The sequence below is a fragment of the Drosophila tropicalis genome, unplaced genomic scaffold, assembly GCF_018151085.1.
Source record: "Drosophila tropicalis isolate 14030-0801.00 unplaced genomic scaffold, ASM1815108v1 contig_413, whole genome shotgun sequence".
In the NCBI taxonomy this organism is placed as follows: Eukaryota; Metazoa; Arthropoda; class Insecta; order Diptera; family Drosophilidae; genus Drosophila; species Drosophila tropicalis.
The window spans coordinates 1,537,674-1,561,729 of record NW_027172877.1 but is presented as its reverse complement, the minus strand read 5'-3'; the positions used below and the strand labels follow the sequence as shown (position 1 = coordinate 1,561,729).

General features: G+C 35.1%; 1 protein-coding gene across 1 annotated transcript; it reads right to left on the bottom strand.

Moving 5' to 3' along the window:
• Positions 1-1,716: 1,716 nt before the first annotated feature.
• LOC137573674 (targeting protein for Xklp2) lies at positions 1,717-2,361 on the bottom strand. The gene has a single exon (XM_068285675.1). It carries the CDS (start codon positions 2,359-2,361, stop codon positions 1,717-1,719), a length of 645 nt encoding a protein of 214 aa, XP_068141776.1.
• Between the last annotated feature and the right edge of the window lie 21,695 nt (positions 2,362-24,056).

The following is a 24,056-nucleotide window of genomic DNA, read 5'->3' as shown; positions in this document are numbered from 1 at the left end:
AATGATAAGAAGGCTCTTTTTGTGCTTGCGTTTTCTTTTCTGCCTTTATTTGACCTATTTTCGCCCACTGTTCGACTTTTAGAAGTTTTGTACATTTTTATCCAATTTTGTACATATATAATTATGTTCAAATTGATGCTAAGTATACAGTCAGTTTAATTCGTTTTACCAATTGGTTCTGTCCAAACTAAACCATTTAAAATTTTGGTGACCACAGATTTGTATTTGGTTAAATGCTAATTACCATGAAATGTCGTTTTATTAAGCCCGCTTGAAAATGGGTTATTTAATAAGAAGATTTGAATCTAACACTTTTGTATTCTGTTTTCAGTCGACCTAATATTTGGGTACTCCTTTTCTTTTTATAATATCCCAACTACCAAGAATCTAGCAACAGCAAACAATATTGTAAAATAAAGTAAGCGACTTCCACCTAATAAATACAAATCATTCATATGTTTATAAATAAAAGAATCTCATTAGAGATACATACATATTTGTGAGTAAGTGCGAAAGGTATGTTTAGCATTTAAAGATTATTAGCTAAGATTATGGATTAGTAGTTCAACAATTTTACGTTTCATTCAATCAAAGTACAGTAGCTATATCATATGATGAAATTGCATCCTTTAGGTTAAATTTTAATGAAAATGCTTCATCGAAATCTGTTATGGTTGGTTGTAAACAATTGGCTAATCTATAAACAGGATTTAAAAGTTTTGCTTATTAATGGACAGTTCAAAGTTAAAATTAAAATAAAATAATTCAAATCACTCCAAATCGCTTAAAATCTTGATGAATAAGCCACACGAATTTCAGATCAATTGTAATTAAAGTGAAATTAGTTTTTCATTTCAAAATACTTTGCACATGTCAGTGAATTGATGATTGATTTTCACCTTTAAACTTTGTAAAGGAATTTGCAATAAATACAAATTTCAAACGCTGTAGCCCTATCGATAAACAAAGGCAATGCAATTCATCATTCACACAGACACACAGCCACATACCCGCACACACACACACATACGAACATATACTTTGAAACCCACTCCCACACTTTTATTGAAGGAACTCTGTTTGTGAGGTGAGAATCCGCCAAACGTTCCATTAACAGAAATTCAATGCACAAAAAGTCAGGTTAGCTTGGGATGTGAGTTGTGGGTTATGGGCCGTGGGTGTATGGACATTGGTTTTTCTTCTTCATCATTCCTCGCGCCAACTAACAAGACTGAAAGTCAAAAAGCGAATGTCAACACTATCAATCATAGCTTTGACAGTTTGAGTGCTTGTTTTAGTATTTGTGCTTTTGATTATGTGATGTACACATACACATACACACACAGAGCCCCATCCAGAAACGTCGCCCATTCTCTTGTCGCACACAAACATACATACATATGCAGAAATGGAGGACGCATCAATTGATACACTTACAACAAATTGTTTGCACTGGCGACGTGGGTGTCCTTGCGTGCGTGTGTGTGTGTGTGGGAGTTGGGTTCATCCCCATTTGATTGATGAAGTCTTCCTTCACATTCCCCTCCTCAGTTAAGCCATTTTAAATGAACAAATTGAATATAGGGACACAAAAAGATACAGATTAAAGCATTTCAATTCAATTACTGCCAACATTAGATTTAATAAAATTATAACTCAAAGAAAGTTAAAACAAGAACCCAAAAATAACGAAATGTGTATGGTATGTATGTGGTGTTACTTGTGTAGGTAACCAAATGGATTACGATTGGCCTTGAAATTCGTCAACTGACGAAGCTTCTGCTTCAGCTGCAATTCACGATTTTTGCGCTCCTCTTCCATGCGACGATTTTTGTTCTCCATAATTTTCATGTTCTGCCCATTGAACAGTTTCCGTTGAAGTCCGCGCTCCTCGGACTTTAAGTTAAATGGTTTCATATCAATCAACGACTGTCGATTAGCTGGCTTGAAAGGCTCCATTTTAAATGGAGGCATAGGGAGTGCTTTAAAATTCGGTTTTAGTGTTTTCAGTAGATTCTCCTCCTTCAGTTTAATCTGTGCTTGAATTTGTTGTTGACGTTTCGGCTGAGCTAACAAGGACGTCTTAAGGACATTTGGTGTGATCGGCACCGTTATACGATGCATTACCTTACGATTATTTATTAGCTGATGAGCCAAACCAAAATTGGGCATTGGATTTGCGCGAAATTCTCGTAATTTGCGTTCATTTTCTTGTTGTTGATTGAGCATCATTTTCTTCCTCTGATCATATATTTCCATAAACTTGTAGGCCTTTGGTGTTGAAAGTTTCTGTTTCTCCATTTCAACGTTCTTCTTGGTTGTCTTTGAAGTTAACATATCAGCGTTATTCGTTTCACTCATGGTTGACCCTTGGCAAGAAAGCGCTGTTGTGAAGAGGAAATCCATACTATCATCCAATATCAATAGAATATTTCTATTATTACAATCCATTTTATTTTTTAGCAACGCTCTGAAGGGGGATTTCTGTATCGAATGAGAGAATAATCAGGTAAAGTTGTTGCGTTTGATTTCTAGCCTACTTTGGCAGCTACTCAATGTTTGAGCTTGGCTACACAAATCAGGCAAAGGTACCTCCCACCTGCAATATAAGTTTTCATGTCCACCTGTCTGGTTCTGTTCCTGTTACTAGCTGCCACTCCATGCCAATTCACAGACGCTAGATGACAGTATGTCATGTCTATGTGGTGTCAATTTGATTGCACAGGTAATTCAAATAATCTCATCATACACAATCTAGCTATCCATCAGCTTCAGCACAAGCTCTTGGTCCTTCCGACAGGTCCTGACAGTGAGACCCTTTGCCTGCCATGCAACTTCAAAGTAAAATCAAATTTAGCATTTTGCTCTAGTTCTTAACTTAATTTACATATGTATGTACATATGTACATATACATTTATATACATATAATCATTTATAGAGGATTTTTTCGATTTGATTTCAATTGATAGATTAATTGCGAAATGTGCAAATGGCAAATAAATTGGTTTTGCAAACTCTTTGTAATTGTTTCTTAAATATTATTCATCGTGAAGTCGAGAAAAACGACTGGATCAAGTTATCTACTACATTATCTCACAGAAAAAAGTTCACTTTGGTTATTAAAGTAAAAAAGGCAAAACAACTGATTTCCTTTCAAAAAGCTTTTTTTAATAAGTTTATTTTATTCAAATTTGATGTCGTTCTGTTGGTATTTGTTGGTATAGATTCGATTACCGGATGTTGATGATCTTGTGCTTCAATTACACTTAATACATTATATTATCTCATCTGTGTCAAGTACGGGTTAAGGTGAGGGAAGAGTAAGAAAAAAACTTGCAAGGATATACGAACGCGCCGCCCATGTTAGCCCCGGCCCTCTGGATGTATTTTCAGTAGATTAATATTGCCTAGACCTGATTATTTGGTATTTTCCGCAAGAGAAGTAGCTTAAGTCAGTATGTATAAAATAGTTTTTATATAGCATTTTCATGTATGGGCATTTTCAAATATCCTTAGCACCTGTTGTCCTTTACCTGCAATGGTTTTATCAAAGTTTTTGTTGTCTTTCTTGATATGTAAACATTCTAGAATTAACAGCAAATGTACGTAACAGTCTATTAAGGACAACCCCTGGCCATCTGTAGAAACTGTGCTAACGGTTAACATTTTGTTAACAAACGGGGCAGCACGGTGTTCAGGATAAGCTGTTAACATAGGCTTTACATAGCAGAGAATGTTATTATGTATCCTTTAACAGTGGCGCAGGGATTTTGAGTTTCAAAGAAGAAGGTCTACGAAGTTTAAGCCTTAAATTAGCTACTTAAGTCCAAGTGAGCCCCAGATGAGTTAAAATTTTAATGGCAATTTAATATGGATAAGCCTTTTGCTTAGGCCAAAGGGCAAAAAAGGTAGCAAACACTTTAGTAATAAAAAAGTTTTTGGGCTTTTCATTGAGTTATTACTACTGGATTTCCCATCATTATAGGAAAAAGCTAGATGTAATCTAAGTTTATTATCTAGAGAGCCATGGGTGAAAGACAAAATCTGTGATTTGCATTGAAGAATTTTTTAATGGCTTGGGATGGGTGGGCTTAAGTGGGCGTGGTATGTATAAAAATGTTTTTGACTTTTATGAGAAAAGAAGCTTGCGGTTAAATGAGACGCATTTTCCACAAGGCGGATGTGGTGTGGATGCTGGTGCGGATGCCGTTGCGGATGCTCGTGTGTGCGTGCTGGTGTGCGTGTGTGGGTGTGTATGTGTGTTGAGGAACAGACCGTGGAATTTAATAACGCGCTGATGCATGCAAAATAAACGCATAAAAAATCATAAAAACTGCACACGAAAAAAAAAGGAAAGAGAAACTCAGTAAACAAAACAACATCAACAAAAATTAAAGCAACAAAACGAAATAACAACATAGAGAAAGAGAGAGAGAGAGAGAGAGAAAAAAACAGGAGAAATTGCGGAGAAAACACGAGAGTGAAACGAGTTGCGAAATATTGAAGAATGCATAAAGAGGAAGTTCGGATAGTTTGCCTGGTTTTTGGGTGCGTCAGTAAAACAATTTTCGCAGTCAATTTTCTTTTATGAGCAAAAAATATTTCACTGTGAAAATATTATATGAATATTGGCAGCCGTCGCGTCACAGTATCCCCCTCGTACCCATCCTTTAACCCCAACAGCCACGGCTTGTCTGGCCCCAAAAAGCGGCTGCGGCCTCGAATGTATGCCGTTTGTGGAGGGCCAAAAAAAAAAAAAAAAACAGAATATTCAGTTTCTTTTTTAACCTAATAAAAAAAAAAGAAGGCTTTCAAAAAGTGAGCAATATATAGAAGCTTAACGATTTTACCAGGCTGCAAAATGTTGCATTTAAAAATAACAGTTTTAGGCATAGGCCATATAGGGTTGACGGCTTTTTTTAGTACAAAAAATAAAAATAAAAACATTGAAATAAACAAACCAACAAAAAAAGTTTTAACCAAATAATAAAGTCAATTTTTCAGCTGGCTATTTGGTTTTATGATGTCGCTCGAGGGTATGAACAACAAGTGAATTCTGTTATTACAGCCTTGCCCAATTTCATTTTTCATCTTGTTTAGTTGCAATTCGCAACCAGTTTTAGTGTGCAAACTTTGAACTGGCCATTACAGTTTGGAAGTTCGTCTTAAAACATGTTATACTTTCTCTTATTATTATATTTAAAATTATTTAATTTTGATTTCCTTATTTAGTCTTATTTATTAAGAATGTTTCTTAGTGTTAAGAATATATTTATAATATTATAAAGGCCTTAGTGAGTTGCGTGTGTTTTATTTCATTTCCTACATACATACATAACTCGTAACTTATTGTTAGAATTCAATTTGTGGATTTAACCTAGACAGAAATCTTAGGAATATCAGCTAGGGAATGTCAAATCTGGCGGCTCCTAAACTAAAGTCTGAAAAGGTTATAAAATCATGACCACAGCTGTATAACCACTGTTATTATGTATTATTTTTATACCCTTGCAGAGGGTATTATAAAATTGGTCAGATGTTTGTAACGCACAGAAGGAGACGTTTCCGACCCCATAAAGTATATATATTCTTGATCAGCATGAGAAGCTAAGTCGATATAGCCATGTCCGTCTGTCCGTCTGTCCGTCGGTGCGTACGCGTTTTACTCAGCCATCTTAAGAGCTATCGGGATGAAATTTTTTTTAGGAGCTTTTTTTACCCGGGTGAGATAAAGTATGAAAATCTTTGGGATCGGACTACTATATCATATAACTCTGGAACAAAAATTTTTGCAAAAATTGGAGTATCCCCATGAAATTTACCAATATAATAGAATTTGATATAAAATCTCAGATCCCAAAATTTGACCCTGATCGGATAAATAGAACACAAGTTACAGTCTATATAAATCGGTTCAATCGCTGCCGGCAGCTCTGCTTGCTGCCTACTACGTCATCATCAAATCAACAGAGCACATGCATACACACACAGACGCAACGCTACATAAACTGTATGTGTATGCGTGCGTTGCTTTGCTTAGGGAATGAGGGAAGAAGAAGAAAAAATTGTACATAGTATGAAGAGTAAAATTGTTTTGTTTGTATATTAATGAATTGAGTTGCAGAAAACAAATTTTGAACATGTGAAATTATTATTGTCAAGGACTGCAAGGGTATATAAACTTCGGCATAGCCGAATTTAACTTCTTTGATATTTTTTAGTCTATATCACTTCAATCATTAAAGTATACACGTCCGTCGGTTTTCCAAGCAACACAAAATTTGACATTCCATAAAATCAAGAATTTTATATTTTTCAGGAGATTGTTACGAATGTTAATTATTTACACCTTTAATCAATGAGAATAAGTTCCAGCTCCATTTCAAAGAAACTTAATGCCCTAACAAGGTCGGCAGATTTCTGCTGATTTTGTTTTGTAATTTCTGAAGGAATTTGTGATATTTGTTCTAATCTTTTCATACAAGTTAACTAAAATTTATTTGCTTGGCATCAGCGCTCAGTCAGTTCTCAAGAATAAGACTGACTACAAAGAACAAAAGCAAAGGAAAACGATTGTGAAAAGGGTTCGATTGTGATAAAAAATGAAAATATCTAAATATCTAAAACAAAACTAAATACCCACATACATGAATATACGATATATATATCTTCTTGTGTTGTGTTTATCGAATCTATATGATTATTTCCTAAAACTTATATATTTTTCCAATATTTCAGCAATTTTTTTTTGCCAAAAATTAACAGCTTATTAAATTTAATGTGGTTAGTTCTAAGAAATAAAAATTATTATGACCAAATTTATAAAAAATATAAGATCGATTCACACAATACTTCTATTTGAAATTTGAATTTGAAATTTGACAATTTGCTCCAGGCAATTTAATTTGAAACAAATTTTCTACTAAATTTTCCACAAACATTTCTGTTGTCTTTGGCTTTGCAAGTTAAAGCATTTTGCGAGCTTCCAATCAATTTGGAAGCCATTTATTACAAATTTTTAAGATGCGCCCACTCCTAAAGTTAATAAAAATTAAATCCTATAAAAACAACAATAGAAGGAGAAAGAAAAAACACAAATCTTCTTATCGGTTACTGCCATGCACACTCACACATCGAAAAGGGAGAGAGAGTTACAGGACGCGCTCCGTTGAGCCTTGAGAGTATAAAACCGCCAATCACGCAGCTCCAGTTCCAGTTTCGGTTTCAGATTCAGTTTCACTTCGGAAATGGCACAGATACGGGGTGGAGTGGGAAACGGTAATGTTCTTTAATATTTCAACGTCACTGGCATCGTCATCATTTTTCTGCGGCCAAGAAAAAGAAAACGCAATGGCGATGACATCAACAGTTCTGCATAAATTTGCACCCGATAAAAATTTCAAATGTTTTCATCAAATCATTTTTGGTGAGCAGCAGCAGAAGGAGCAGCACCATCAGCCCTCCAGTTTCACTCGAGTCCTCATCCATCATTAATGGAGCGCATGAGAGGTGGAGCTGAAGGAGTTGAAATGCCAACTAAGCGCCACAGGCTACTAAAGGGCGATGTTATAGGGTGGAGACAGGATCAAGCTGGAAGTGGTGGAGGTGGAGGTAGAGGTGGTTGGGTTCGTTGACGATGACATTACTTTTTAATGACTTTGACTTTCTGCAGCAATTGCTGAGCGTCGTCTGGATGCCTCTTCCCACCTTTTGCCATCCCTTTGGCCAGGCCTTGGTCTTTGTTTCGTTTTATGAGCCTCATTTGAAGTACGTTGGGCATTCGTTTCGGATTTTATTATATAGGAACATAGTCGTATATCAACATACGCGTTTTACTGACAGCATTCGAGCGACATTTTTTGCAGATATACGGAACAACTTTTATTAAGATTGTTAGCTTTTAAAGTGCCAATATATTTCGTAGGTACGAAATACCTCAAATTGATAGACAAAAATTTAGAAGAATCAAAAAGGGAACAAGCCCCCTACGCTAAGACTAGAATTAAAGTATTATAATTTAAATCTGGACTTATTCTAGTTATAAATATATTCGATGGATCAATTGAGGGTCTGATGGGTTTTCTGCCATGAAAGGTTCTGTTTGCCAACTGGGTGACTGCAGTACTTATTTTGCTCCTATTTGATTGTAGGTAATACTAAGAGACAGTGGCTACAAATATGAATCTCTGAGGATTCCTATCTGCCAGATGAGAAGCAATGTCTTTTGCATTAGAAAGCAACCTAGGACATAAATAACATGACGTTTCATTAGCCCTCGAGGTGACTAGAAATGAAAAGCTATGATCACCAAGGCAGCTGCCAGAGACAATCACAGGCATCTCCAACACCAAACTCCTGCCCGGACTCTAACTGCTAATGTTGCCAGCAGCAGCTGTCGGCGCAGGTGTTTTAATCACACGGACGCGGCGGCAGCTATGGGCGTTGTGGCCGCCCCAAACGTATAAATTTTCATTTCCATTTTCATGGCTCAACGCACAAAACGCAGTAAAGGACAATGGACGAGAACGTCGACGCTGACACCGGACCCGGACTAGAGGACTGAGAAATGGGGACTGGTGCGGGATGAGCACAACGGTTTGCCATTTTGCCTTTTGTCGCTCTTTTTTATTGCCTGCACTTCATTTGTTGCGCAAATTCGTACTCATAAACCGACTGCGGTGACTTCGGCCTCCTTTTTGGCCGTTTTTGGGTTAGCTAAAACCACAAAAAGTTAATTAGAATTAATGCGTTTCATTTGTGGCTGTTGCCATGGCACGGAAAACGCATTTGTGTTGCCCCTGTGCAGCATCTGTAGTTATTTCTCTATATACCTATAAATGTACATATATACCCACTATATATGTTTATCCAAATATTTAAATGGTGATGGCTTTTTGTAAAGAAAGAGACAGACATACATACATACATATATATATATATAAATGAAAGAGGGCGACACCATTTTAGTCCCCATAATGGCTAGCAATAATCATTTCTATATGCGAAAAACAGGCTCACGTAGTTGTCGTTTACTGTGACGCTTTAGAGAAACAAAATAAAGGCAAAACATACGAAAAAATAATGCTCAGAAATATCAAAATGTAACATCACACCATTCACAAACACATACACACACACATGTACATACATATGTATACGTACACGTACATACACTCATACACAGAAAGTCACGAAATGACAGCAGCCGCAACAACAACAGCCACAACACAGCACCAAACAAACAAATAGACAAAGTAATGAAAAAAATACTCGAACACAACACACAGAAAATATCATAAAAAACCTTTTGTTTAAGCTAAAACAACTTATGGAATACCCTGTAGTAATTATGCTATACATTTTTATAGTGGCCCAAAGAAGTATGTTATATATTTTTTGAAAGTTACTTAACCGATTCAAACTGATGAAAATGGAACTTAATGTGTGTCTGTTTTATTTTTATAACCTGAGTCAAAAGGTTTCAGCGATATTGATAAAAGGCAACTCTTTGAAATGGAATGAAAACTTGATTTGAAATGCTCTCTATTTAGTCTTATATACTCTTTGTTTTACTGCTCACAAAATTACCCTAGGTATATCAAAAAGCAAACACAAACAGAAAGTTTTACTTTTTGCAGGATGAGCAGCAGCAGTAGCAGCAACAACAGAAATAACAAAAACAACAAGAGAAAAAAAAACAGAAAAAAACTCATCAACCAAAATGGAGGTCGCCACGGGTGCAGTAAACGTGGCTAATGAATGCTTTTGGCCCAGCGCTGATGGCAGCTCTGTGTTTAATTTAATAACACGCACACAACCAACGGGACACCTACACACACACACACTTACACACACACATACAGAGCGAGAAAGACAGACAAATATACATATGTATCTACATGGCCAACCATACACATGTATGCGTTTGTATATTGAACAAATAAATTTGAAATGTTGACAACATTTTGCTGTTTGTTCATAAACGAGGCCATCGTCACCTGTGGGAGTGCACGTGCCCCCTCAAACTCTCATACTCCAGTACTTCCCACCCTCCGGATCCTGTCAGTCACCACACCCTTGGGCAATAAAAACTTCAAGCCACACAGATGTACATATGTGCAACAAAGATGTGATGCCCCCCTCGAGGGCACCAGACACATAAAAATAAAGAAAAAAAAAACAGAAAAACTTTCATAAATAAGTATATGTACCATGTTAGAGTGTATGTACTGTACTTATTCGTATACCTCCAACATTTCCCATTTCAATGCCATAAAATGTCATGTAAAATCCCAGAAACTTTCATTTGCAATTTGCTTAAAGTTTATGAAATAGATAAAGTATAAAAATAAAAGAAAAATAGAAGATATGCCCAGGTGAACAGGTCACTATTTAAGTCCTCTCCAGGACTTCTTGGATTTTACCAAGTCTAGAGTCTGCGGATGACTTAATTACAATTAAGAATTAAGATAGGGAAACTGTAATAAAGACAAAATCATAAATTAATTTATATAAATTCACATTAATGAACAGTTTGCCATTCTAAATTTTGAAGGTAAATCCATGTGACGTCCGTAGATGTACGTTAGCATAAGTAGGTACATATCTTTTATTCAGCTTTAATATTAGCTATTAAGGTAACTAGTTTTGTTGTTTGATTTAATTGTAAACCTTAGACTCAACAAAATCAACTTTTTTTGTTATACATTTCATTGAGTTTTTATACAATGCAGCCAATAGGTGAAACGGTCATTTAAATAGATATAAACTTTAGAAGAAGTATATTTCTTCGACTTATAGTGCAGTGCCTAAAGTCGATTATATATTCGGTGTTATAAATTTAATATGTGTAGTTATTTGACTTATTTATATTTACTTTATTTAATAGGTTCTACAAGAGGTTCGTATTTTAAAAAATACCGTTTTCTGAATTGGAATTTGCAATTATTAGGTGAAGAAATGATTGCATGATTTGATTGAAGGAAAGACGAAAAACAATTATTTAAAAATATTGCGTATTTAATTTATTAAATATGTTAAATCAGATGTTTACCTTTTCTTAAAATCCCAGGAAGAACAAAATGGATGAGAGAACAAAATATCGAATCAAGTGATTTAGGCTATCAATCGAAGTAAAAAATAAAATGATCAAATAATTGTCGAACAAATGTGGTGAAAGACAATCGGAATACATGAAGGGCAATGCTGAAAATGTACATTTTCATGAAAATCAAATGATTAAACTACATAGATACACAAAGTATAAAAGTGATTAACTCCTGCTAATCAGATAATTGTAAACAGTTTGAGATTATTCCGAGTATACAGAACTGAACAATAGTTGCAATATGCTCTAGTTTTCAATTTTCCATTGGGCTATTATACCCTTGCAAAAAGGGTATATTAATTTTGGTTAGAAGTGTACAACGCATAGAACGAAACATCTCCGACCATACAAAGTATATATATTCTTGATCAGCACGACGAGACGAGTTCAAATAGCCATGTCCGTCCGTCCGTACGTCTGGATCAACGCAAACTCCTCCTAGACCGTAAAAGCTACAGAAAAAAGCCTAGACCGTAAAAGCTTGATCAAGATTGGGTGACTACATCATATAGCTCCCATAGGAAAAGGCTTATGTTCTTTCGCAAATATAAGCCTTTTTAGATAAAACGTTCTTCCACAGTGATGGCTAATAGGTAAGAAAAGAGTTGCCAAAAAAGTTGCAAGGGTATACAAACTTTGACGCGGTCGAAGTTAGCCCCGGCCTTCTGGTTTTTCCATTCGTTCTTGTCACACTTCTATAAGTAGTATAAGTAGATTGTTCTCCAAACAAATTTTTGGATAAACCCCCAGATCTTTCGCTTGCACACACACACACACACATTTCTTATCGCAGCACAATTATAATTTTTTTCTCACACACGCCAAATTTTTTTTGTTTCCAAGATCTAACATTATTTTTGTTTCCCACTCCACCACAAAAAAAATAACAACCTAATCAACAATTAAATGCCGTCATTTAATAACATTTCACAAACAATGTAAACACATATATATGTATATGTATATATGTATGAATTGGTTGAACGATAAATAAATAATAAAATTTAAATAAAAATATCAAAGAAGTTAAATTCGGCTATGCCGAAGTTTATATACCCTTGCAGTCCTTGACAATAATAATTTCACATGTTCAAAATTTGTTTTCTGCAACTCAATTCATTAATATACAAACAAAACAATTTTACTCTTCATACTATGTACAATTTGTTCTTCTTCTTCCCTCATTCCCTAAGCAAAGCAACGCACGCATACACATACAGTTTATGTAGCGTTGCGTCTGTGTGTGTATGCATGTGCTCTGTTGATTTGATGATGACGTAGTAGGCAGCAAGCAGAGCTGCCGGCAGCGATTGAACCGATTTATATAGACTGTAACTTGTGTTCTATTTATCCGATCAGGGTCAAATTTTGGGATCTGAGATTTTATATCAAATTCTATTATATTGGTAAATTTCATGGGGATACTCCAATTTTTGCAAAAATTTTTGTTCCAGAGTTATATGATATAGTAGTCCGATCCCAAAGATTTTCATACTTTATCTCACCCGGGTAAAAAAAAGCTCCCAAAAAAAATTTCATCCCGATAGCTCTTAAGATGGCTGAGTAAAACGCGTACGCACCGACGGACAGACGGTCAGACGGACAGACGGACATGGCTATATCGACTTAGCTTCTCATGCTGATCAAGAATATATATACTTTATGGGGTCGGAAACGTCTCCTTCTGTGCGTTACAAACATCTGACCAATTTTATAATACCCTCTGCAAGGGTATAAAAAAATGTGACGTCATTTCCTGGCCCAGAACATATGTACATTCCCTATCTACTTGCATAGGTATGTACATTTTATATAGACACCAGAGGGATTTCACTTGGCCCTAATTGAGCTGCCAGACAAATGTGGCTTGAGTTGACAGCGCAAAAACGCAGCATTTGACATGACATGGCCAACGGGAGATGGAACATCAGAGCAGTAGCATGAAACGGAACGAATGCACTAGAAGTTGTCTCTCTAAAGCAATCACACACCCAAAGAACCAGCCAATAAACCAACTAACCAAGCAACGAATCACCCAACCCACTCGGTTTAGTATTGCCGGCACAATTGTCAATTCCATCAATCACTAGAGTTTGACATTGGGGAGAGAACATGGCATAAAAATGAATTTTATGCTCGATACTGTAATTGATGTTGAATGCTTCAGTAATCCTTTACATCCTTTTACTCCTGCTGAACGTATTCCTCCTACCCTGCCATCTTTGGTATGGCACAAGAGAGAAAAATTAGTAACATAACCGGATTTGGATTTTCCAAATTTTTCCAAATGCAAAGTATTTTCATAGCACAACGAACTGAAAAAGCCTGCTCACTTCCGTGGAATCATCAACAAAAGGCATTCGACAAAAGGCGAAAAGCCAAAAGAAAGAATGAAAGAAAGAACTGACAAAGGAAAACAAAAAAAAAAAAAAAAAAGTAAAAAATAACAGAACAAAAAAATGGGAAGCAAGTAAAACCGTATGGCCAAAATGGATAAGCTTCCCATGGGAGAATAAAAAGCGGCCCATAGAAAATGGCATTACTTTTTGCTCTTGTCCCCTCCACATCCTGTCATCCCACATCCGATACAGAATAAGGAGGAGTAAGTTGGATGTAAAAAAGTTTCATCTGGCCAGCGAGGCGCATCCTTCTCTGGCTTTCGGGATGGGACTCTGTCTGGGGGGAGCTGACTTAAATAAAATTTGTTGATTTTATTGAAAAGTGATGATGTGTCAAATTTTTTATCGCATTACCAAAAGCGACTGGCTCTTATTTTGCTTTTAACCTTCCCATTTGCATAAAACTCGCATTGAATAGACACATTAGCATTCTTAATGGCATGACCACCACCAAGCTTGAAGTCATTCCATTTCCGTTACCCCCAATTCTGCTCATCCTTCTACATTTTCCACCTTCTTCTTCACATCCGGTTGGCCATGTAGTCTTCACGCCCTTAAATTTATCAATGCCGGACACGTTTTGGGTCCCTGTCCCTCCAAAAATAAAAATGAAGAAAACCCATCCAATGAACTGACAATTGAGCAATATGTCTGAACCGCATTTTATAGTAGGCTTTCGCTTCTCTCTAAAATTTGCCTATCTTGGCCTCTGATTTTGTAAACAAATTGATACAGCTGGTCGAATTGTTCAGTTCAGTTTGCATAATATATTTGAATAATGGTTTTACAGATGAGTCCGAAAAAAAACCTTAACTAATTGTTTGCAAAATATTCCTTGCAAGTCTTAACGACTTTCTTTATGATCGATATAAGGTTTAATAATGATGCACGTTCTTCTTATTTATATAAGTAGATTACATACAAATTAGCTAAAAACCACTTAATATACACGTTGTAGACCAACTCTTTTTTAGGTATATAGAAATGAATGCAAATTTCATTGATAGAAATGTAAATGTAATGGTTGAATATCTTTTCTTTCTTAAAAAGTCAAGTTTGCTTAATCCAACTTCTTAAAAAGAGGCGATTAGAGTAAGCGATAAGAGAAATGGAATATTGAAGAAAAGAAGCAAACGGATTTTCCTGTAAAATAAGTATCTTCAAATATACCATGTACTTATAAATGCAGATTAATTTATCTTAATCGAACCTTCGATTTCATGCTAACTTTTATCTCTAGAGATATTTTAGAGTTTTGTGATAGCAGCACAAAAATGTTGCCCTCAATTAGAATGGTAAGTAAGTGTACTTCAAAAATATAATACAAATGTTTAATTTGTTAGTAAAAGCTTAAGCATTTCACAACCAGAAAAAAGCAAATATTTCTTGAATTAAAAATGATTTTGTAGTTTAAGCAGATGTTTAAGTATTTCCAACTCTAAATTATGCTTTTGAAAATTGTACATCTTTGGCTTATGTAGAGCATATGCTAAGCGACTTTATCTTTTCAAAAGAAATTCATTTGATATTCAAACCGTGGCATTTGAAATTCTACTGGGTATCTATGGCCGCATGAAAATTAATTCTAATTTGTACTACTAGCATAGTTTACCCTAAAGTAAACTACCCACAACTGAACGTGAAGCTCATCAAGTCTTGTCGACGACGTCATCGTCATCGCCATCGCCAACGCCAACGCCATCTCAGCCGCCAGAGACTTTTGCCCACTTTGCAGCTAATTATTCAGATGAAAAGACCCGGAGGAGCAAGAAAACCAAACGAAACAAAATGAAAATACTGAGGAGAATGGTTAAAAAAGAGAAGCGAAGAAGAAAAACCACTGAAAGGAGGAAAATTTCACTGCGAAAAATCAAACAGCGAAATTGCTACTAACGATTTCTTGTCACGTGCGAAACTTAATTAGTACATCAGGCCATCAGGCTGCAGGCCGAGACTAAAACTGAGCCTGATGTGGTAGGAGAAGGCTGTCATAAGGACGTCATGTTTCTTAATTAGTTCTTTGTTATCATAACTTTTGGCCATTGCCAAGCAAAGCATAGAACCACCCACCCACCAGCCCTCAATGGTCACACAAAGTCTGAGGCTTCATCAGGAAAGTCATTAGAAGCCCATAAAAAAGATATCGATGTGTATGTATGCATCGCGAATTGATCTATATTATTTTTTAAGATTTCCAAAACCCAAGTTAAGATGATAAACCTTACATCCTTTACACCATTTTCCCCTCTTCTGGTCGCATTTTCCCGTATCATTTTCAACTTGTCTTGGATTTGCTTTTCTGTCTTTTTTTTTAGGCGGATTTTGTCATGCCACACACGTAGAAGATTTCCGCACGAATTCGCAAAGCAACTCTTGATCCCTTTGACTCCGGCGACATGTTTTCTCCCTCTGCCTTTTGGCCTCTAGTTCCACCTCTCTTTCTCTTTTTCTCTCTGTATCTTCATCTCTCTGTCTTTCCCACGGCCATTTTCTCTTTGATGTTTACAAATTACAAAACCCAACAAATACGGGAAAAGATGGAAGAAGTGGTAGGGGAAGAACTAGAAAAGTTGGCAAACAAATTTTCTTATTCACTTTTGTGTTGAGTGCACACACAATAAACATTTCGGACAAACGATGAGAAATGTTTGTCAATGTGCCAGGACGAACAAATTTGTGTGTAAATACATTTACACAACCTGCATTCTTGAGGGAAATCGATTTCTCACTGAACAGAAATACCAATTTCTTTCTTAAATCCAATTCCCGTCTCTTGTATATAATATATCTATTCTGCACATGTATAAATTTTCTTGTATATAAAGGAACTAGAAACAACAAACTTTATTCCCAGTTTTTTTTTTTTTTTTTTTTTTTTGGTGCATTTGTTCGCAAATTTCTCCAATTATATTTTTACGCTGTAAAAAGTTTTGTACTCAAACCGAGTTCTACTCGTATGCTGATCTGTACAGGACCCCCCAAACATATATAAACTTTCCCCTTTCACCCCGTTCCGCCCAACGACCCTTTTCTTTTCTCTTTGTGTGTTTGCAGGTTTCATTTGTGCAAACAACAACGATAAAAACATCTTGAAGTCTAAAGGATGAGCAAACTTTTGCCTTCCTTTTTTTTTTTTTTTTTTTTGTTTTGTTCACTCATTCATAAGTTTTTAATTAAATTGCCGTCACATATTTTTGAGCACAAACAGAGATAGATAGTGAACGAGACAGTGAGACCCATTTTCTTTTCTAATTGATAGGGTGATCCATTTTCTGAGATTGAAATCAAAGGGTTTTTGTTTGGCCCACATGACATGTGGGACCTTTATGGTTCTCTTTGATATGACTTTAAGCTAGTTTCACCTGCGGTTTTTATAGTTAAATATGCTATTTGAAACCATTTGTGTCTTTAAATGTTAAATGAGCGAAAACTTAAACTTTTTATACATTATATTTTATATACAGAAGGGTTTAATTTTCCAAATTTTACAATATGACGGTTTACAGTACCTACTTATTTCATTTGGAGTGCATAAAGATGAGAAATCTTGGTAGTCAGTTTATTAAAACTAAACTAAAGATTGTTTTTAACTTAACATAATAGTTTAAAAATACTTCCAAATAACACCGCTTGTTAACGATTATCGAGCTCCATGGTGGCTGTGTTTAAATAGAGGATACCAAAAGTTCAATTATTATTTCATCGATTCAAAAATAGACTGCTTAGACGACTCCCGAACGGGTATAAACAAAATAAATTTAATTTGGAATCAAATTTATATATGTATTTAATTTGGGAGTATAAGTATATGCGCCTTAGTCATTAAACAAGTTTTATTACATCAGGTGTTTTATTTTTTGTAAATTTTCCAAAGAGAAAATGTAATTTTTAAGTTTAAAATAATCGTTTTTGATACCAAAAGTCGACTTTAGCTTCTGTTTAAAGGGATTTGCATTTGTTTGAACATTGAGTTAAAATCCTTAGTATACTTTTTGGGGGCCAAGGGCTTATTTGTGCTCATGTGTCACTCGCATGGCTGACATGTCACGAAATCCTTCATATGCTCTTCAACAAAGTTACCCAAATTGTACACCATGACGTATCCTAACAACTTGTGTACTTAAAAACATTTTCCTGCTCCCTTGCTCCATGAGCCCCTCACTCTTGTCAGACAATCTTAATTGTTTTTGTTTTTTTTGTTAATGTTTTGATAAGCGTTTCGTTTTGTTCAATTGAATGGGAAATGTTTTTTTTTCGGAAGGGAGAAAAATGAGTTTAACTATAAACTAGTAAAAATAATTGCACGCGATGTTTACACGAAAGGTAACAGGGAGGATGGGTAAAAGGGAAAACAAATTTTCAATTGGCCAACAAACAGTCAAGGATGACGGATGATGAGGACACGAACGGGAAAACAAAAACATTTTAACAGGCGTTAATTGTATTTGCACAGCAATTATGATTAGCATTCGATTAGAAAATTAAAAGTACAATACAACAAACATATTTATTTCTGTGTATAGGTTTATATTTTAGAAATTCCCAACATTTATTCTAATTTGTTTTAATATGTTTTTATTCGTTTGGCTTTGTTGCTTTAGACTACAAAAGGTCAAATAACTTTGCCAATGCCTCCTATTCTATACCCTTCCTGACGTTGTCGAAGAGAAGTTTTTTCCTCAGTATTTAGATACAGTGTGCTATGGAAATAATGTTTTGTTCTCCAAACTTGTGAGTAAATTTTTTGTTGTTACGAGTTATCGCTTTGAAGTGAAATACTCCTTGGAAAAGAGTATAAGGAAATCATCTGGTGAATGCTTATAAGGATTGCTTTCTCTCTTTCTCTTTCGCTTCTTGTTGAGGTTTCATTTTAAAAATGTAATTACCACAAGAAGAAGTCGGTCGGTTCCTTCTGCCCCATCATTTCCACTTTTGCCACAATTCCCTCATTCACTGCCACTTTTATTATGCATTTTCACGTTTTCCATTGCTTTGTCTCTGCTAGCTGTTTTTGTAATTGGGAAAACTCTTGGTGAAAAAGAAAGAGGCTGTGCTCGTAAGGAAGGGGGTGTGCGAAGAGAATGCGAAAAAAGGGGAGAATAAAAATTACCGTTGCGGGGATTAAGAAGTTTCCCTATTATCATTCAAATTATAATTACTTGCAATTGTTTTTATAATGTTCATTAACATTTAGCGCCTTTAGAAATTGCAGCGAAATGAGATGCGAGAATCGCTCTATGTCTCTCAGTTTCTCTATCTCTCCTTCTCTCTCTCTCTTTATACTGCCAGGCAGCGAAATATGTATTTCCATGGCAGACATTTTCGTAATTATTTTTTAAATTGTAATTTTGCTTTGCCTTGAGGAAAGGATTAGCCCAGAAATATGGCAGCATGTGTTAATTAGATTTTTTGGCGTACTCATAAAAACACACAAAAAGTTGTTGAATAAAGGCGTGCGAAACGGTTTCTATTTTCCTTTTATCCTTGGAGGCATGACCGAAACGATTTAAATGTCAGGTGCAAAATTAAAGCAAATGAATTGAAAGAAACTCTATGAGAAGGCATGGCCAACAAAATTCGATTAATGCCTTTGGATTTTAAGAACTATTTTGGCAATCATTTATAGATTTAATAAATTGAAAGCTAGTTGTATGATTCCGATTAATTTAACTAATATAAATTACACATTATGACAATCGCTTGAAAAATAATAAACTGATTGAACTAAAACTCTTATTTCGACCAATCGTGTTTTATATAGAGATGATAACTTTTCATCGTTTGTTGATTGATGTACACTAACAAAAAGCAGAATTAAAAATGATCATACATATATTTTAAAAGATTGTTTCAAAAGTTTTAAGTCAAATCACGTTCAACGAATCTTAAAAATGTTACAAATCGGTAAATAAGTTGTCTTCTGTGAGGTATTTAAGAATTTAGGCCTTAAATTTAAAAAGTTTAAGTTTGATAGATATAAGTAATTCAATTGCTTCCTGATTTGTTTGATTAATGCTATAAGGAAGACATATAACAAAATTCGAATCCTTGATTAAATTCTCCCAAATTCCATAGTAAAGTGAGTTAGATGAATTTAACAAAAGAAAATTGCTAAATGGGTCTGTAAGTACAATTATTATTATAAGTATATTGATATATGTAGTTGTAAACTAGTTTGTGGCAACTAGGGCCTTCGGCTTTTTGTTAGACGAAAATTACATATATACACTACCGTGGGATTCGAACCCGGATACTCGTTGTTCAGTTGCCCAAATGACAACTCATTTACGGAGGACTGCTGTAGGTACAAATCACACTTCCAATTCTACAAAAAATATTCTTTAACTAACACAAGTATTTACAAAAAAGAAAGATGAAAAATATGGAGAGCTTACAACGACTAATCAATTTCTTCTTTCAAAAAACAATTTCAACAATTATTGGGTTAATAAAAAATGTAAAAGTCAAACGTAAAAAGATGTAAAAATTACATACTTTGAGTTTCTTAATTTTTCTTTAAAAATTGAACAAATCTTGCACATTCCGGACTAATTTTTATTTAATTGAATCTCAAAGACTAAAGGTCTTTATGACTTATGGGAACTAAACATAAATCATGAATGTATTTGCTCATTGGCATTTTACCAGTATACGTATTTATTACATGTATCTTTATCCTGCTCTCTTAATTCATTAAGATTCAACCTTTTAATTTCATTCTCATATCCTATTCCAATTTCCCTTCGCTGGTTTAACTTTCCATGTGACTCTTTCCGTGGTAGGTGTTAAATTTGCTACGTTTTCTTTGTTTTACGACAACAAATTGCACGCAAACACGCGAATGTCTATTGTTCGTTGTTCAGTGTTCATTGTGGGTTGAATGGTTGGTTGGCTGTTGGTTTACTGTTCGTGCTTGGATCCCCATGTGACTTTTTGCAAGTAAATGTTGACTGGGCAAGTGAAATAAATTCTTCATGGACACGATACGTTTGCTTTTCTCTTTTTTTTCTTTGGCCAGTTAGGCAGTCCGCCAGTTAGTCATTCTGCCGTCGACTCGAAAAATAGGATATGAGCAGTAAATTTATGTTGTAAGCTATATCCTCAATAATTAAAAGAATAAGTCAATGTAAATGCTTATCACTTAAATTGATAATTAAATGTTTTTCTATGAACAAAAAGATGAATATTGGTATTATTTATCAGAATTAGTCTGGTATATATGTTCTTATATTTACATAGTACAGTAGAATCCGGTTATAACGACTCCCCTTATAACTTCCGTCCGGTTATGGCGACTAAAGTTCAATGACTAATTGGTCCCAATACATACATATGTATATGAAAGGGCCTCCGGATAGTACGTATTTCGGATACAACGACGAAGTTCGTCGGTCCCTAGAGCTTCGTTATAGCCGGATTCTACTGTACATATATCTCATTTGAAGAGTAATCATCTATTTTTTCAGTTTTGCGATCAGCACTCTCAAATTTAAACAATAGTAGAAAATGTTCATGTCATAGACATTACTAAAGTTAAAAGAAAATACTTGGTAAAAAGTGATATACAAAATATTTAAAGTTCAATACTTTTTGCAAGTTGTCTGAATTTGCGAATGGCGAATTAAATTTTAAGGTTTGCTTGTCTTCCTTTCATTATATTGGCCCTGTTTAAGCATCTATCTAATATTAACTTTTAGGTATACGACCACAATATTATGTGGGTTGGACCTGCTCCACTTTAGTGGCCACAATAGTCATCTCCTTTATGTGCTGATGATAGTTTAATTAAATAATTTTCGCTTATTGTCGTGTTACAGTAGAAGAATTCAATTTGACAATATGCATAAATTTGAATTTGTTCGGTGGAATTTTTATAGGTTTTTTCTTTATGGATTTTTCTCGGTTTTTTTTTTTTGCAGTTCAACGCCCACAATTAGTTCCACTTAAATAAATCAAAAAGAAATTTTTGTAAATATTTTCATTCGTAATATGCAGACACACACACGCACACTTGTGGGTGTATATGTAATTTATATGGCTGATGATTTTTGCATAAGCCACAATGGTTTTCGTTGTATGTATTTTCAACATTGAATTTATTGCAAATTTAAAGCTTTAGTTGCAGATTTCGGCTATAGATTAGATGCATGTTTATATGCAAGTATATGTGTTATAGTATTTACCCTGTGATGCCAAATATATAGTTAAATTTTGGCTTTTGATGCAGCTTTGAAGCTGCCGTAAGCAAACATGACATTTCCAATGTAATTAAATGGCCAAGTTTAAATAGAAACTGAAATTCTCTTAGGGGGCCAGGGGACATCATCCATTTGCCCCTTTACGACCAGAATATAGTATGTATGTTTTAATTACATCAAGGGTTCGCTTGGTCGGAGGCCAACTTTCGCCCCAAATGGCAGGGCAGAGGGCGAATCGTCATTAATTTCAGTTTACAAAAGCCTATTTGTGATTTGTCAAAATTGAATTTGCTCCTTATCAAGATTTGATTGATAGACGTGCTCTTGCTACTAATTGTGTCCATCTAAAGCTACTCCCAAACCAGTGCTCAAGCACTCCTACTCCATGCCAGTTTGCACATGGCCAACAAGGCAAACTCAACTTTTCCCAGCAGTGCCATCACACAGTATCCAGCACTTTGTTCCCGACATTTTGATTGAGAGCTCTGCGAAATGCAAATGCAATGCGGATGTCATTCCAGTACCAAAAACCACCCAGTCATCCAGATCCATTCAAATGCCTTTTATGCCCTTTCCACTAAAATTGAGATTCACATCAGAGTGTACCTACATCAGATTCTGTTCGATGAAGGCTCTGGGTCTGCTTTTACATCTGCAGCTCATTCATTCCGTTCATCTATTAAGGCCAAGTTTACTGCGCTTTAAACAGGCTCGAATTTACTGGAAATCTGCAATTTCTCCACGTTATTCTGTAGCCAAAACTGTTAGTAACCATTTTTAAACGATACATCGAAAAAACATCTGAACTACTATTTTTAGAGTAATAAGGATTTAAAAAAGGGGTCCTTTAATTTGAAATGATCCTCATTTTATTATTATTTTTATGTAATGCAGTCATCCAAAGTTTAACAAATTTAATGAATAATTTCATACCACGAACTTTTCATAATAGCTGACAAAAAAATCATAAAATGTTGATGTTTTTCAATTTTCCGTTTCAGTTATTACCTCCATTTTGTTTAATTTTATAAATTTCCTACTTTTCCACTTAAGTGTTTGGATAGAGGACACAAAGAACATACTTTTCAAATTTAAGAACTATTCCCATTTGAATATATGGATGTATATTGTTTGTGTACATATATATGTACATATATTGTAGGTACGCCAATTGATGCAGTAGAAAGAGGGAGTGTGCCTATTAATTTGGATCATACTGTTCACAAGCAAAAAATTACTTTCACTGATGTCACTTCGCATTTGGCTAATTTATTAAAATGTAGGTTCACCACTGCGTATACACAATATTCATTCGAATCCACACATATCGACATGTCGTTCGTTCGTCTAGACCTAAAACATTGCAGGCGAAAGTTTCTTAGACTATTTATTCAGTTGGTGTCCAAAATCGTGTACTATTTTTGTTGTATTTCACATTTGGGATCGTTTCGGTACAACCGAGAACTTGGAATACTAAGTGATTACACATCTTGGCTATGGGAATTCTGTTCAGTCATTACTAAACTATTTATTTTCGCAGTGGACTGTCAAAAGGTCCTCTTTTGGTGTTTTTTTGTAGTGCTCAAGTTGCTTTTGACTGATAGAAAAAATGTATTTAGAAATCAAGCTTACTATATGTTTTGTTCGCATAGCTACCTATGGATTTCCTTAGTGGTGACACTCCGACTACTTCAGTTGGCACATAGTCGATCATACAATTTGCTGTGCATTTCGAGTGTGAACGGTTTGCTACGAATCCAACGACGCATGAGGACAATATTTGGTTCTAAGCATTTGACATATGACATGGATTTAGTCGTAATTTTCGTTTTTAAATTATTGTTCACTTTGCTTTATATATGGGCTCGGTATACCCCTGAAACGCTAATATTATTTGTCGAATTTCCAACCATGAATATTGTGGTCTTCGAAACGATTTTCATATCGTACTTTTTATATCAGTTGCACACGTTAAGCTGGCAACGGTGTTTGTTCATATATCTGGAGTCCTATAGAGAACATGTTTCGATAAGAGGAGCGCCAACCGTAAAGAAAGCTAAAAAATTGGGATCATGCTTCAATTTCTACAATCAAATTGGCCAGCTTCATGGTAAAGTCTCTAAAACATGGCTCAAGAGTTCTACCATACTTTTTACCTACATGTATTCATCTGCACACATGAGCGCCCATACAGCATACTGCTTATATAATAGCCCCAAAGTGGGTGTAAAATATCGCTTCTTGTTTTTATTAATCCATAAATTGAGTGCCTGCCTAAATGGTTTTGTGGCCATATTTGTCATTTCCATTTGTAATGATCGATTTAAACAGATTGAAATTGATATACTTGA

Coding starts and splice junctions, on each gene's coding strand:
- LOC137573674 (XM_068285675.1), bottom strand. CDS start 2,361: ATGAGTGAAACGAATAACGCTGATATGTTAACTTCAAAGACAACCAAG.